A 15,661-nucleotide genomic window follows, 5' to 3' on the forward strand; every position below is an offset into this window, starting at 1 on the left:
ATTTCAATTTGAACATGGTTGCAACTTCATAACTAGGATCATATTTTTAAGAGTTAAATCGTCACCTAACTGAATGATACACATGATTATTTAAAAATCAAAAGCCACTTTTAGCTGAATGTTTACAAAAAAAATGCAATCACACTTCTTTAAAAATATAAATTGGGTTTTTACTTTTAGATGTTAATAACCATTCTGCTTCAGATTGACTGGTGGCTAAATAAGAACAGTTCTGAAAGATAAATAACAATTATCTACATTTGTTTTTGTTTTTTTTCTGGTGGTTTTTGTGCAAAACTTCAAAAACAATTCATTCCAAGAGAAAATTAAATGCATTAAACTCATTATCCAAGATTGTGCAAAAGTTTGTTTATGTATGTTAATTAGCAAGAGCCAACAGAACCTTTTAATTTGTGCCCAACAGGAAGTATCTCTGTATCATTTGAAAAGTATTTCAATGCTCCATTAAATCAAACAAAAAAAATTTGCTTCGATTTATCTGTTAGGACATTTTAATAAGATAATTACTGTAAAACAACACGTGATATTTTTACCGAGTCGCCCATCCCTAATCTCAGAGCAGACAGCAGGTTTAATGGAAGCACAAAGCAGCTTCACAACTTCAACATTATGAAACATTTAGCAGCTCAGAGTCACTTTAAATCGGAACATATGAGTAATAAAAGAGATTTGAACAACAACTGACCTGATCCAGATCTGAAAAGGAAGCAGTCTTCCTGCCAACCAGCCTGAAGGCCAAAAATCACCAGGCAACTGGAAAACACGCGCAGAATACCCCGAACACCAAATCCAGCGTTACACCCCCCGAACCGAACCCCACAGAGAGCCGTCCGTCCGGGCGGCGCAGCACCGCCCGGGAAAGCGCCACAAAGGAGCCGCAAACAGGCTCACAGAGCCGCGGAAGGCAGCAGAAAAAGCCGCTTCTCCTGCCGCTGTCAGCTCCCATCTGCGGGCTAAAAATAAACCTGACAGGCAGGCAGGCAGGCAGGCAGCGAAGGAGGCGCCGGAGCTTCGCCCGGTTCAGCTGCTGCGGGGCGGTCAGCCCTCCGAGCGCCTCCTCCCCGGCGTCCACTTCAGCAGATTACGGACAAATTAAGGAGCTGGAGCCCAGGCTGAGCAGACCGCGGCGGCCAGGTAAGCTAGCAGAGCTTCCAGCCCTGGCTGGGGGGAGCTTCCTCTTTCCTGACCCCGGAGCCGGGATCGAACCGAGGCGGACGGAAAGTCCCGAGGCAGCCGCGATCAGAGGCCGCGACACCGGGAACAGAAGCTATGCTTACCCGCCGGGAGGACCGAGGCTCCGGGCTTCTTGGTTAACATGGCGGCCGCTCCTCTCCTCTGGTCTCCACTGAGCAGGACACCTCCTCTTCCTCCATCTTCAGCTCCTCCTCTTCCTCCTCCTCTGTCTCCTCTGTCTCCTCCTCCTCTTTAACTCGCCCTTTCCTTCCAGGGGCGCAGCCAAAAGGTGGCCAGATGGGCCCCACTCAGACTCTTAGTGGAAAGCCATCACTATAATTTATTTATAATACAGTTTGATTATGTCACTACAGTAATAGATGTGTTATTCATTTGTTTGAGGAGTTTTATTTTTTTTTTATGGTGGGATTATGTTAAATGACAGAGCATTAAGTTATGCTAAAAATAATTTTAAAGTAAAATTCTGAAAGTAAAGTCATAATGACATACTAATATTCTGACTTTATTCTTGTAATTTTATGTTTTATATTTAATTAATATGACTCGGACACTTTGTTGTAATTATATAATAGATGTTAGCAACATTTTAATTTCTCCAGCTGAAAAATGTCTTCTGGGATGTCAATGAAATCCTTTCAAGTTACGCAAACAACTTTTCTGCATTTTTAGTTTTTATTATTCTTTTTAATAACAGAAACAGAAAAATAAATTGAATCTGTGGGTAATTTTCACATAAATCATAAAAAGACACAGTTTCAGACTTTTAGTTCTTTAGTTGGACTGAAGCTTTTTTGTACATACAATTTTTCGCTCTGGTTTTAAACTTTGTGCAGTTTTTTGCTCCTACTTTTCTTTTACTTTTAGACAGTTAATATGACATGCAACCATGACAACAAGCCATTTCTTGCAACTGAGAGCAGCTAAAAAACATCTCTAAAGCTGAATCAGTTTCCTGGTTTCATTAGTCAACTTTTCTTGGACTTCTTAAAGTACATGACTTGTGTGCAATAAATATAATACATGGGTTTCACTTTTTGAATTGATTTACTGAAATAAATTAACTTTTTAATTCTATTTCAATTTTTTTTTTAATCCAGTAATGGAACGAAATCAAATCACGGTACTTTATGGGCATAAATCAGGTTTTCTATAACTCTTTGTCTTAAATTTCTTCCTTTGTGAAATTTTAAAAACATGGACCTACTGTGTCTTTTTTTTCCCCAACACTGCGTTGTGAGAAAGCGCAGCCTCTGTAAACACACAGTGAATGTTTTGTGGTTCAGTTGTGTCTCTGATATTGGAAACCATCATTTTTGACAGATTCCTCTCTGAATAATCAGGTTTGGATAATAAAAGAGCTGCAGCTTTGTTAATCCACCTCCAGGCCTGAAAGAATCTCCATTTGCTCTGTGTTTTGTATCACTTCCTCATTGCTCTCATTTTCTCTGTTTGCTATTTGTTTTGCATTTATTAATAAATTCTCTCTCTCATCCCCCTCGTGGTTCAGACTCCTGGTTTGTCATAATTTGAAGTTTGTCGTCGTTTTCTCTCTTACACACATGAAATGGCGCCACCGTGTAAATCGTAATCTCTTATCATTTATATTTAACTAACCTGAAATGACCCTGCCGGTAAGTGGGAGACTGCTGGCATCATAAATGCAGACTTTGTCCTAAATCAATAAATCTCCCGTTTTATATTTTTTTTAAATTAAAAACATAAACTACAGATAATTTAGCAGTTTGTTGCATAAACTCCTGTTATTGTTTGTCAATTTGGGGGAACTTTTAACCTCTCTTGCTTCAGTCCGATGTTCCTGTCACTACTTTAGAATCAGACTGAGGTCTGGACTTTGACTAGGCCGTTGCAGCAGCTTGGTTTTTTCCAGCCTTTGTGTTATTGTTTTTTCTGTAGATTTAGCATGTTTAGGTGAAAATAAAGAGACACTCACCACGTGTCTCCGTGGATCTCCGGTTTTCTCCGCTCCGATTCCCAGGAGACTCCGAAAGTGTGTGGTGTCTGAAATCTTCCATATGAGGGCATCGTCCCGTTACGCAGCGTTCTGTTGTTTATGGAGCTGCCTGGAGACCAATAACATGTTGACATCACAGACAAAGACTCGGCGCTTCACGTAACAAGAGTGTGTGTGTAAGTGTGTAATCTCAGGTTTCTCAGCTTTTAGTTAAATTACAAAGAGAAGCAAACACACACACACACACACACACACACACACACACACACACACACACCCACCCACCCACCCACACACACACACACACACACACACACACACACACACACACACACAGACATTGTTCTTCATAAAGGAAGTCAATTTAAGCTCTCATTTGTTCTAATTTCCATCTGAGAATTTGGTAGAAGCAGTTAAATTTTTCTTGCTGCTGTGGTTCTCTTTCTCACTTTATTCAGTCAACCTGTTCCCCTCCTCACCTGCGGGGGCGCTGCAACCAATTAATTTAAATGACACAAAACATCTGAAGAAGACACTGAGCGCAACTTCATTCTTCACTAAATGAATTGTTAATAGAACGGACTCCAGAGACATTTAAACCCTGCTGCTAATTAAACACTACTAGAGTAGTCAACGTAAAGCTTTATTTCTGTCAGGGTTTTGTTACAAACACAAGAAAACGCCAATCAAGAGTATTTTTGAATTTGAATTTTAGTTAATTAGAAGGCATACATGTATTAAAATACTAACACTTTATATTAAAATATCTTAAACTATTTTTTATTCCATTGTGTGTTCAGGTGTGATTTAGAAACATCTCTGCTGCCATCTAGCGGATGATCCGGTTACTGCGCTCTGCTAACAGGCAGCCTTGGAGATCCGCGGTAATGGCGGCGGGACGAGGCGAGTTTTTTCGAAGCTTTTTGGAGGGTTTGCAGCGGCAGCCTTCCCAACGGGTTCCGGAGACGGGACAGCCGAACCGCGGCAGAGGAAGGCCGCGACCCGGAGGAAGTTTCTCCGGCCAGGGGAGAGGATTTTCAGGCCAGAGGAGGAAGGAGCGACAGAGGAAAGTTGCAGCTCGAAGCTCCGGTGGCGAGACTGAAGCTAGGTGTCGGTTCTTTATGGCTCCTTCAATGTCTTAATTTATGCGAATTTTGAAAAATGTATTTGAATTGCTTTGTTTTTCAGTTCCCGAACTGGACCGCCAAAAGAAGGCTCCCATAGAAAACCACCTCCATGCAAGCTAAACCTACTGGAAAGGTGAGCTAATTAAACGGACCACAATATCCGCTGCACTCAAGCAAACTCTTCTCTGATTGGTCCTAATGTTGAGAACGAGCCCTGTCATTGGTTGGTTTGTGAAGTGAAGACTCCTCTGATTTGCTGAGTTATTGATGGAGTTTTAAGTACTGATAAAGCTTTTGACGACTCGAATTAGCCTAAACATGTTAATAAAAACGCTATTAAATAAAAATTAAAAGAAAAAACATTATCAGCAGTTATTATTGTTTATGTTTTTCATAGAAGGATATGGGACTTCAATGTTTAGTACAGGGGATTTGTAAGGATATAGGCTAATAAAAATACAGAAGAGGATTAAAAGTAACTAAAAAAAAATCTCACCTTAATCCCGGAATTCTGAATAAAGGTGTTAATTCTGAGATTAAAATCATAATTTTGAGACTGAAATCAAAAGAAAAGTTAGAATTTTAAAATTAAAATCAGAAATTTGAGATTAAAGTCACTATCCAGAGATGAAAATCAAAAATCTTGGATAAGACAGAATTTTCAGATTTAAATAAAACATTTTTCTTTCAGTGGCCCTAATCCTATTCTGTGAAAAAGGCTGATGGTTGCTAATACAGGATGATGATGATGTAGCATGTGAAGGCTAATAGCTTCCAACAAAAATAAAGATGAAAGAATCGATTAAGTGATTAACAATAGTATATAGAGCATGGAGTTGTCCCTAAAGTTACCTTTCTTAGAAAAAGTTTCCATTTTCTCCAGTCTTCCCTCGGAGATCCTGGTGAAGATCCTGTCCTACCTGGACCCGTCCTCGCTGTTCTGCCTCAGCCACGTGAGCAGACTCCTCCATCAGCTCTCCAATGATGAGTGAGTCCAAGCAATTCTGCAGCTGCTCCAGGTTCATGACCCAACAGAGTCTGAAACTCTCTCTCCCTCTGGATTTTTGTCATCGCAGCGTCTTGTGGCAGAGGATTTACGCGTTGGAGTTCGGCAGTCGAAACTGGAAGCTGAAGACATCGGAGAAGTGCGTGGAGGGGGAGGATGGTTTGACGAGCCGCTGGAAGAGGTTATACTTTAAATCGATGGCCGGCCAGGAGATGAACAAGTGGAGGAAACCCCTGAAAGACATCAATCCGTACACCGGCCTGCCCCGGCAGACCGAGTGGGCCCTCAGGTCAGGGAGGATGATGGGAAAACGTCAGGACTTCTTAGAATTTTTGTAGAATATATTTATGCCACACTTTTCAGATATCGTAAACGTAAACAGCCAAGTGTAATTTTTCTTGCTCTGCTTTATTCTGATTTGTCTTGTGACAAAATGCGATGTATTTTGCAGAGTCAGTATTGTTTAGACAAACATGTTCATGATTTCCATGTTTGGTGAGAAGAACTCGATGAGAGAAGTTGTTTCCGTTTAAGTGTTGTATTTATTCCAGCTGTGTGTCTCTCAGGAGCCTGAACGTGAGCTGGGAGCTGACGCTGTGCGAGCATTTGGGTCAGGAGCACACGCTGGAGCAGAGCCAGGCGCACTTCTTTGAGTCGTCTGTGATTGTTCACTGGAGCGATGGAATCCACATAAAGTTCAATCACATCTCCACGATTCAGCTACACGGAGTCCGGAAGGATCCTCAGAGCAGCGTCAGAACCAGGAAGTAAGGTCCAGCGCTGTCCTGCTGTCCTGCTGTCCTGATGCTCAGGAGGAGATGGGAGCGTCCCGTCAGCTCCCCAAACCGCCAAAGAGGGAAAAAACTTTTATTTTTGTTTTATTTAAAACAATAGAAACAATGAATAAAATGAATTATGAACTCAGTAAAAAAAATTATCCTTAAAAAAAGAAAGGAGCCAGTTGAGATCAAAACATCATGGAAACTTTTATCATTCAGTTTTTGTTAGGAAGAGAGAAAAGAGAAACTTAAAAACTCAAGCAAATGGAAATTATTGAGCTTGTCTTAATTTATCCTATGATTAATTAATTTATTGATTATTCCTGCAGCTTCCAGTTTGGTATTAAACACAACTGCAGACATTTTTAATGAAATTCACACAGTTTTAGGAAAAGTCAGGAACCAGCAAGACTTTGACTGTTCAATCAAATGTAAATACAAACATAAACACATAAATTGCCATGGCAGTGGTTGTTCTAGTGTTAAAGGGGGATTATTGATCTATAGTTGTTCAGTTAGTACCATTTGTACCATTTCCACTGTCAGTGGGAGTTTTGTCCTCGAAGTTTCATTCTGTGTTTGAAAAGCCGAACATTTCCTCCTCTTCCTCCTCCAGACCCAACTGGCGCTCCCTGATCTTAAAGCTGGACGCAGGAAGTCAGTTTCTTGTCATCGGCAAAGACAAACTGATCAAGGTGTTGCTTCTGCAGCAGGGGGTCATCGTTGGAGTCTGGAGGGTAAACAGGGCATCGATGGGCCCCATCAGGGCTGAACCTGGATGCTTCAGGTTCTTAACATCTGAATGCTTGCAGGGAAAGAACCAGGTGGCCTTCATCATGATCAGCCTTCACTTCCACAAGCTGGTGGAGAAAAGTCTGCTGGGCTCTCCAGCCTGGTGGGTCTCCTCCTCATTAATGGCTCTCTGCTGGTTTATCCTCACTCAGTTTTCACTGTCAGACAAAGAAAGTAAACTGGATTTATCAGATCAATAACAGTGCATTAGTGATGACTTAATCACTGGATCAACTTTTAAAACCCAGCTGGTTGTTCTGTCAGGTGAACTGACTGCACCATGTTTCTCAACTTCAACATTTTGAACCGATTTTGATCAAAATGAAGTAAGACCGCCATCTGCTGGGCGCAGTGCATCACTGCTGCTGATTGGTGCAAATTATTATTATTAGTCTTTATTTCTGCATAGCTTTAAAAACACTGAAATGTAATCATTTTAGTTTTACGTGTTAAAATATAAATGTCTTAAATTTGTTCATAATGTCATTTGTTTCTCCTTATAGCATTGATTTATTGAAACTGACATGAAAACAGAAACTTTAGCTGATTTCATTTTCAATCTCAACAAAATCGTATTACCTTGCTTTGGTTTTTTAGTAAGTGAAAGGTATTGTATTAAAAATCACAGAGGTGTTTTTGTCCCTTCTTGCAGCCCGTACTCTGAGCCTGTGGAGCTTCCTCCTGTGGACGATGTGGACCCCGAGCTCGGTCTTCACGGCTACAGTTTGCACTTCGTCCTGCACAACACCGGCACTGAGATCATGTCGGGACGCTTCCAGCAGCTGTTTTGCCACAAAGGTGATCAAAATACAGAAGCTGAAAGATTTTCACAATTTTCCGTTCCGTATTTTGTTGACTGAAATGTCAATAAAATCCAGGATTAACATCTTAGATCAGGAAAGTCCAAACTTGTTGCCAGGTGGGCCAGAATTGTAGACTCTTGAAATGATCACAGGCGAAAAAATAACCTAAACTTAGTCGATTAAAGTATCCATATATTTATTGTACATGAAAAACTTGAAAGCAATTTTTCCAACAATGTATTAGGTTTGTTAGAGAAAGAAAAAAATAATTACATTTCTGCAAAAAACTCAAAAGTTTTGTGATTAATCTCTGAAAAAAACTTTCAAATTTAAAAATGTTGTGAACCCCTTTATATTAATCTAAAAATGATATTCTTTCCTTGGAAATTTCTTAGATTTCCTACAATATATTACTTCCTGCTACTTTAATTTAGCATGTTTTCAGTTTCTTTTGGGCTCAATTGAAAACATTTATTTTCAGTAACAGTGAAAGGATTTGGGTCGCTTTTTCTCACAACATTATTTAAGTTTAGCCTAGTTTAAGACAGAATTAAACTGGTTTGGATGCAAAGTTGGCTTTTCAGTGAAAGTCTTTTGGTTTTACCTTTTAATAAAAAGTGGTTATAGAAAGACAAATACTTTGTGTTGTATTTTGCATTTTTCTGTATAAGAAAATCATGTAGCTAACAATTTTTGGACTGATTACAAATTAAAAGTCTCCTTCTGGATCTACGGGACAAATTTATATAATTTTTAAATTGCAGTTGGGGGGCCGCATCCAATCAGTCCAAGGGCCACAAATGGCCCCCGTTCCTCACTTTAGACACCCTCTCTTAGATGTTTGTTAAATGTTTGACTGTTGGTGTGAAAACACCCTAAATGATGTTTTTTTCGTCCCGTTTATCTCGGTTCTGATTGGTGGAGGTCAGCTCAGATTCAGCGTGGCATGGTGGAGCTCCAGGTCATCCAGAGGTCAAATCTGTCTCAGCACAGATCGCTATCTGGCAGCATCAGACTTCCCTGGAGACATGAGGACATGACAGGAGTAGTGGAGGTAAAAACAAAACATTTTTTAAGCAGAAATTCGGCCGCCACTAGGTGGCAGTAATGTGCCATTTTTCACATTTTTGGGTTTTATTTAATTAGAAAAAAATAAATTACATTTTTTCTATTTAATTAGAAAAAAATAAATAAAATTTTGAGTAATTTAACATGATTCCTGTCACAACTCTGTTGCTTCACATATGTGCTGTTTGTTTTTGACTCACAGCTACTTTATTGCATCTCTGGCAGATTAAACTCTTCTAGGAAGGTTTAGGAGTTTATTGCCCAGACGTTCATTTGTGAGGTCAGACACTGATGTTGGAGGAGAAGGTATTTTCTCAGTCTCAGCCCACTGTGAGGTCACTTCCTTCCACACCAAACCTGACCATCCATGTCTTTATGGAGCGATGTCAATTTCCACCAACATCCTTCAAATCTAACCAGAATGGTGTTGATGGTCTCTCAAACTTTTAATGCCTTTTGAATGAAGAGAGTTCCTGGATTTGATGAGCCTGTGGATGTTAGTGAATATTTTTGACATTGGAGTCCAGTCTTTATGTGGACTGCTGCTGGTCCGTCGGCGCCCCCTACCTGTCTGTGAGGTTCTGTGAGCTCAAAGTGTGACGCTACAGTTAGCTTACCAAAGGATTGTGTTTAAAAATAATAATGTGAAGGCTGGCTGAAGTCACTAAAACGAAAACCTGAACATACCGGTGGAAAGTTTCTCAGGGTGAATTGCAGAACTTTTGTTTTTAAACGATATTAATATCCATATCAAGACACGCAGACCTCGATCTGCTGGTGACGAGGCAGTAAACACCGCTGCGCCCCCCGCCGACTTACTGCATCTTAATACTTACAATAAGATTATTGTAAGTATTAAGATGTCGATTGGCTGAAAGAAAATATTTGCTTAAGTCAAAGCAACTCAAGTCTGTTTTCCTTTTTTAATGTTTTTACATTATAAATAGCCCTAAAACTTTATTAATTCACCCAACACTTGTAGTAAAGAAATGTTTTTATTTCCATGTGTTTTCCATCATTGGAAAGCTTCGGCTAAGTTCTCTCATGAACCTCAAAACGCCTCCAGTTGTCGTAGTTTATGGTCACAGTAAGAGGAACAAAGACTGAGTTAAGACACTAATATTTTCATTTCAGGTGGTTTATATTAAGTTATTTGGGCCAATTTCAGGTGTAGTGTTAAATGGGGTAAGTTGCTCTCGGCCTGAAGAAGTTTGAGAAATGCTGCTATAGTGGAAGGTTCTGTTCATGGAGTCCAGTTCTGATGTTTCTCTGTTGCTTTTTGTGTAGAACTGCTGCATCATGAGCCTGACTCTGCTGGATGAGTTCCAGAAACCGTTCTGGTGCGTCAGCACGCCCATCCACATCACTATGGCCAAGACGGCCATGTCCTGCGACTACAGCGGCCACGACTTCCAGATGCTGTACAGGAACGCGGACGGTGAGGTGAAGATGCTGCTGGTGTGGCTGGAGGAACAGAAGCAGTTCTTCCTCATCGGCCTCAAAGTCTGCATTCCCGTCACCAAAGTTAACAAGCGATTCAACAGGGAGTACTGAAGCTGGGCATCAGGGCGTTTCGCGCAGAGTTGTTGGTTCCCATCTACAGGTTTGGTTTTTGTTATTATTGTTAGCATAGATGGGCTCGTTTAAAAGCTCGCTTCTGAATTTAATGCAAATTTTTCCAAAGGTTTCAGATTAATTGGTTTTTAGTTTAGAGAAAAAAACATATTTTTTTACTTTCCGATGCCAAAGAGATCCAACATTAAGGTTCCTGTTGGAAATGTGCATGATTGATTTGTATTAACTGTTAATTAATTTAAATAAACTGTTCAATTGACCTGAAACATACTTGCTGAAAAGCTTTTATTACGATCGTCAGAAAATGCTGCATGTAGTTGGTTACAGAAACTAAGCACCACAACAGTGTTTTAGAAAATGAAAGTCATATTTTTACCTGAGGAAACGCTGGTGTGAGTGGTTCTTCAGTCATTCACTGACTGACTGACTTCTGGGATCGATTATTCGGCCTGTTTCTGCATTAATTCACCCAGAATGCGCCAAACCTCAAGAAAGAAGTTCATGTTCAGAAACATCAGCAAAGGGAAGCAGTAAACTGTACTAAATTAATGATTGTGTTTTTGATTTGTGCAATAATGGTTTTCCCTCAAGGTGTCGCCAAAAGAGTTAATAAGCCTGCCTTAGAGTCACTAGAACTGCACACGGTTAGTTTATTGCTGATTTATTTGAACTTTTGCATGAAAAAAGGTGAAGGCCAAAGCTACTCTCTAGCCTACTGGTTCCTAATGTACTAAAATCGCTCATATATTAGCGCTGAAGCAAAGCTTTGTTTTCGTAAAAATGGATTCATCAACATATGCAGACTGGGTTTTGTCAAATATGTCATACTTCCCTTTCAACTTGGAAATAAAACATTCTAGGTGGAAGAAAAAACACAAAGTTCCTGGTTTCTAAGAATTTCATTTTATTATGATTTATCTAAAAATCTTAATCAACATTTCAAACTTCAATGAACTAAGACCTTTAACCGCTGCAGTACTTGGAGCACCAAATGAGCCAGTGCAATGATTTACTCGTCTGTAAACATGACGTTGAGTCACAAACCAGAGCACAGCGCAAAGCAGCAAACACAGGAACTACAGGTGCTGAAAGTGGAAGAAAGTCTCAAGCTGGAAAGAAACAAAATTCATATAAGACCAGGACTGAGAGAATAACGAGGTGTATGAGTCTTTGAACCTTGACCTGGGGTCTTTCTGCATGTAGTCCACATGTTCTCCCTGTATATAGATGGGTTCTCTATGGGCAGTTTGACTTCCTCCCACAGTCCAAACCCCTGCCACTCAAAAAACACTTTACAGGTCTCTATGTTTGTTTCATACCTGATGTGTCTTGTAGAAAATTGCGACATTTGGTAAATTCTTAGCTGTTGTCTTTCCCACTGGAAATGGAGCAAACCTTTTGAGCAACCTGTTGCTCCTTGGCTGTGGTGGAGCTGCACCAAGAGTCACTAAAGGAAACCTGAAGAAGACGCCAAGCGCAACTTCCTTCTTCACACAAAGTAAACAAAAACGGACTGGCAACAGATTTTAGTGGTTGTAGTATTTCTTCTCTGGTAAAAGACCACAAGTCATTTCTCCTTCTGGAAGTAGACGTGTGTTTGTTGTGGTTGTATTTACCCAGAATGCTATAGTTTGCTTTCTGTCTTTGGAGCGGTTTCTGGTCCGCTTGGCGTTCACATGTCCCTTCGAACCATGCCAGATTGTACTTCAACCAATCCAAGACCTTGGTTGGTAGGTGAACCAGAGTTTGCTTTTTTGGTCCAAGTCAGATTTTGATTATGCATTCTCACTGAACTGGACTTTCCATTTTAACGTGGGCTAACCAGGGTTGGTGTGAATGTACCCTCAGTCGACCTCAAGTCTAAGACTGAGCATGGTTGACTGTCCTGTGTGTCTCTGAGATGGACTGGTGATGTTCTCAGGATGTACCGTCACTTGTCGACACAGGCTGTCACTAGCTCTTTCAAATGACGATAAGATTGATCTAATAATCAAAGAGACTGACAGGAGAAATAATCAGAGGAGCAGAATTTGTACCTCCAATATTAGTGCAGGGACTAAAGAAAGGCAAAAGTCTCTCCGCGAAGCAGCAACCAGTAAAGGAGTAGAGAAGATCAGCAGTATCTACGTTATAAAAGGAGACCAGACCTCCTTCATAATCAACAAATACTCCCACCCTCTCTGGATTTAATCTTCTAGTTAATCGGACTATTGGTTTATCAAATGCCTCGTATTCTTCCCCGTTCCTTAGACAAATTGTCCAGAAACCACTTTCTGGTTGGAGTGTGAGTTCTCCCTTCCTTTCAATTGACTCAGTGGCAACTCCTATAGTCCAGTCGGTCTTCCCTTTAACCTGGACCTCGAAGTAGAATCTTTGATGGAAGAAGCTTTTTCCTAATACACTGACATGGTCACTGAATCTCTGTGGATTGTCTGGAATGTCTTTCCTCACGTCTTCATGATGGACCCGTTTCCCATTGTCAGATAAAACTAGTTCCGGATGTGCCGTATCTGGATCCAAAGTCACCTCAAATGCAAACTCCTTGATGCTCCTCAGTGTTGCTTTGTTTATCTTGTCAACTACAGGAGTGATGATCATCGGAGCAGAGTTTCTGCCATTGCAGTTACTACTTGTGTTAATATACAGCAGGAGATTTTTTTTGAAGGAGCATTTTTTGTAGGAATAGATCAGATCTGCTGTATCTACATTATAGAAGGAGACGAGGCCCATGTCATAATCCACAAAGATACCCACCTTCTGAAGACGGGATTTCAGAGGGAGTACGACTGAAGGCTTTGCCAAAGCTTCATAAACCTTGTCCTTTAACCATATGGCCCAGAAGCCATTGTCGGTGCTGAGGCAGATTTTTCCTTTCCGGTTGATGGACTCCCGGGCCACCCCAACAGACCAAGCAGTCTTCCCTTCAACCTGAACCTCAATGTAGAACTTTCCTGAAGAAAATGTCTCTTTTCCTAATACACTGGCACATGTGTCAAATCTCTGTGAGGTCATTGGGAGATCTTTAGTCACGTTAGTGTCGTAAACTTGTTTCCCATCACTGGAGAGGACGAGATCGCGATGCGCCGTATCTGGATCCAAGGTTACGTCCACTGCAAACTCACGGAGTTTTTCCAACTCGGCTTCCTTTTCTCCAATGCCTTCTGTCACAAAACGTAGATGCCGAGGTCTGAGATCTGAAATGAAACAAGGCATCCATGAAGTAGCTCTTCTATCTGGACAAACAGGGCTAGATTTTACATATCAGAATTAGTGCTGAAATATATTGCAACTTTGAAACATCCAACAAAATGGCCAAAACTTAAACGACAGAGACTAACCATACCATCACTCTTTACTGAAAATGTTGTTTTGAGACCTCATCGAACAAGATAAAGCATCACAATATTTTTTGTTGAGGTGACTTCTATCTCATGTGCATTAGCCAGTTGCCATCGTTGTGACCTAACCCTCGGTCTTAGTGTGACGCTCAGGAGGATCGCACCAGATGCCACGGTCGGACTGAGGGAAACCAGGTGATTGTCCAGGTTAAATTGTGCGTCCGTCAGTCTGAGCACAGGAGTTCCACTAGGTTGTGTGTTTGGTATCTTACTATTCCATTCACACGACTGTGCTGTCAAATTTACACAAATGTGAGACTGAAAGTCAAAACATTTAATATACATGGCCCCACATTTCCATTGTCAGAATTGTTTTATTTTCTCTTACCTTGTTCTTCGCAGAATCTTTTTAACTGACCCGCCAGTTTGTTCTGTCCAATCGCCTCTAAAATATTGATTGCCACCTGCTTCGCTCCAGGGCCTTTGTATTGGCGTAGCATCAGATCAACCGTCTCCCATCTTTCTGCCCCCTCCAGCTCATCTGCTGGGATGCCCTTTTGACCTTTCAACATGTCATCCTGCTTCAAAAACCATTTAAATTGTTCAAAGTCATCCTGCTTCAGGTTCTTGAGAGTATTCAGGAGCTCCACAGAAAGTTTTTCCATGCTGTCACTTTTAGGGAACTTCTGGAAATATGGAAACAGCAAAAATATTTAGTTCAAATAAATGTCTTTAAACAAAACCCAACAAATATACTCCAAACAAGATTGAGTTTACTTCTGCAAATCAGGGTTGATTTGTACAGAATAAACCTTGTGCTTCCATGTCCTCTGCAAAGACATAACTCTAATTCTCAACACCAAACTTTGAGAAAACGTGAGAAAGTTTCCATTTTGCTTTGTTGACTGAATTCATGTCTCCAAATCATTGCAACTGATTGATATATTATTGTCACTTTGTTTTACTGACTTACCTTCATAGAAGTATTAGTTTAAAACTCTTTATTCTGTAAATGTTTCTTGTTCTATAATTAGCCCAACTTTGTTTTAGGTGCTTTAGTCTCAGAGGCAGAACGAACGGCTTCGGATTGAGACAAAAATAAATTTTTTAATCCTGTAAACTGTTTTTGAAGTGCTTCTAAGAGCCTGAAACATCTCTGTGCTATTTTTATGGAGAGGCGTTTATCAACCAGATAGCAAACCTCGTTCTTAGCTTTGCTGAACATGTTAGTTTCTGTTCTTGTACCGAGTATTCCTACATTTCCTGCTGCTGAATCAAGTACAGAAGGAGAACTCACCCATCTCAGTCCAACCAAGTTGTTTAAATACAGCTGAGTGTTTCTGTCTGCTAACGGTATAATGGTTTCTGTCCTGTTTCAGGCTGACTTCCTGTTCACGTCAGCGTCTCTTTTCAGCTGCCCTGCTTGCAGAGGAGGAGCTCTTCAAACTGAAAGCAGCTTCAGCAAAGACAGTAAAACAGTAACAGGTTTCTTTTTGACATGTTAGGATATTTCCATCCTGTTACAGGTAGAGATATCCTTTCTTTAACAGGATGTCTCTGCCAAAAAGATATCTTTGTTACAGGATAGCTCTTTAATAAACTCTTATGACGTGTTTACTAAAGCGATTTTCATGTTGATTTGAAGACCCGACCTCTCGTATGCAGTAGCTTACATGCATGCAGTAGTAAGTCCAGCCAGCCAATCGGTGAGCGCCGTCTTATGAAGGGAAAGAATCTTAACTCTTTTTATTTTTTCCATTTATATTATTAAGTACCATAATACACTATACTGCTATTATAATACACGTTTGTTTATCAATGGAAATGAGTGAATAAATCCTGTTCATAGAATCTACGTAGTTGTGCTGCTTATCACATGAACTTTGACCCCTATTGAACTTTATGACCACTGACTGGCTAACTTTGTGTTAGCCAGTCAGTTTCAGTCTGACTGGCTAACACAAGTGTAGTTACTTTGGGGTATTA

At 40.4% G+C, this 15,661-nt stretch overlaps 3 protein-coding genes across 8 annotated transcripts in view; 1 reads left to right on the forward strand and 2 right to left on the reverse strand.

Annotated features, from left to right (window-relative positions):
- dyrk2 (dual-specificity tyrosine-(Y)-phosphorylation regulated kinase 2) overlaps nt 1–3,242 on the reverse strand; it is a 25,771-nt gene extending 22,529 nt beyond the window's left edge. The window contains exons 1-2 of one of the 5 annotated variants that reach the window (XM_055021997.1): nt 3,167–3,234; nt 1,299–1,527 (exon numbers count right to left, since the gene is read on the reverse strand). In XM_055021997.1, coding sequence (XP_054877972.1) covers nt 1,299–1,338 — 40 coding nt within the window. In that variant the 5' untranslated portion in view covers nt 1,339–1,527; nt 3,167–3,234. Of the gene's footprint in view, nt 1–706; nt 867–1,298; nt 1,528–3,166 lie in introns of those variants that run through there. The other 4 variants (XM_055021996.1, XM_055021998.1, XM_055022000.1 and 1 more) reach the window with 4 other exon arrangements.
- Nucleotides 3,242–10,558, forward strand: zgc:161973 (uncharacterized protein LOC556635 homolog). The gene is made up of 11 exons (XM_055022001.1): nt 3,242–3,363; nt 3,988–4,295; nt 4,376–4,447; nt 5,198–5,302; nt 5,391–5,609; nt 5,887–6,087; nt 6,716–6,836; nt 6,912–6,994; nt 7,544–7,689; nt 8,624–8,748; nt 10,050–10,558. Exons 2-11 carry the CDS (start codon nt 4,024–4,026, stop codon nt 10,314–10,316), a joined length of 1,611 nt encoding a protein of 536 aa, XP_054877976.1. The 5' UTR covers nt 3,242–3,363; nt 3,988–4,023; the 3' UTR covers nt 10,317–10,558.
- A 588-nt stretch (nt 10,559–11,146) lies between these two features.
- On the reverse strand, nt 11,147–15,167 carry LOC129352901 (E3 ubiquitin-protein ligase TRIM21-like). Of its 2 annotated transcripts, XM_055022109.1 has the most exons (3): nt 14,973–15,167; nt 14,064–14,361; nt 11,147–13,531 (listed from the first exon to the last, which is right to left on the reverse strand). In XM_055022109.1, exons 2-3 carry the CDS (start codon nt 14,338–14,340, stop codon nt 12,321–12,323), a joined length of 1,488 nt encoding a protein of 495 aa, XP_054878084.1. In that variant the 5' UTR covers nt 14,341–14,361; nt 14,973–15,167; the 3' UTR covers nt 11,147–12,320. The 2 variants fall into 2 exon arrangements, with proteins under 2 accessions (XP_054878084.1, XP_054878085.1); XM_055022110.1 differs by lacking the exon at nt 14,973–15,167 and having other exon boundaries at nt 14,064–14,412.
- Nucleotides 15,168–15,661: the final 494 nt, after the last annotated feature.

Source organism: Poeciliopsis prolifica, unplaced genomic scaffold (assembly GCF_027474105.1).
Source record: "Poeciliopsis prolifica strain line A6 unplaced genomic scaffold, Auburn_PproV2 SCAFFOLD081, whole genome shotgun sequence".
In the NCBI taxonomy this organism is placed as follows: domain Eukaryota; kingdom Metazoa; phylum Chordata; class Actinopteri; order Cyprinodontiformes; family Poeciliidae; genus Poeciliopsis; species Poeciliopsis prolifica.

What these genes read in the sequence shown, in the direction of transcription:
- zgc:161973 (XM_055022001.1), top strand. Translation starts at nt 4,024, where the DNA reads ATGATCCGGTTACTGCGCTCTGCTAACAGGCAGCCTTGGAGATCCGCG. An exon ending in AAGCTAAACCTACTGGAAAG is followed by an intron (nt 4,448 to 5,197) that starts GTGAGCTAATTA and finishes CATTTTCTCCAG; the next exon opens with TCTTCCCTCGGAGATCCTGG. An exon ending in ACATGACAGGAGTAGTGGAG is followed by an intron (nt 8,749 to 10,049) that starts GTAAAAACAAAA and finishes CTTTTTGTGTAG; the next exon opens with AACTGCTGCATCATGAGCCT.
- LOC129352901 (XM_055022109.1), bottom strand. Translation starts at nt 14,340, where the DNA reads ATGGAAAAACTTTCTGTGGAGCTCCTGAATACTCTCAAGAACCTGAAG. An exon ending in AAGATTCTGCGAAGAACAAG is followed by an intron (nt 13,532 to 14,063) that starts GTAAGAGAAAAT and finishes GTTTCATTTCAG; the next exon opens with ATCTCAGACCTCGGCATCTA.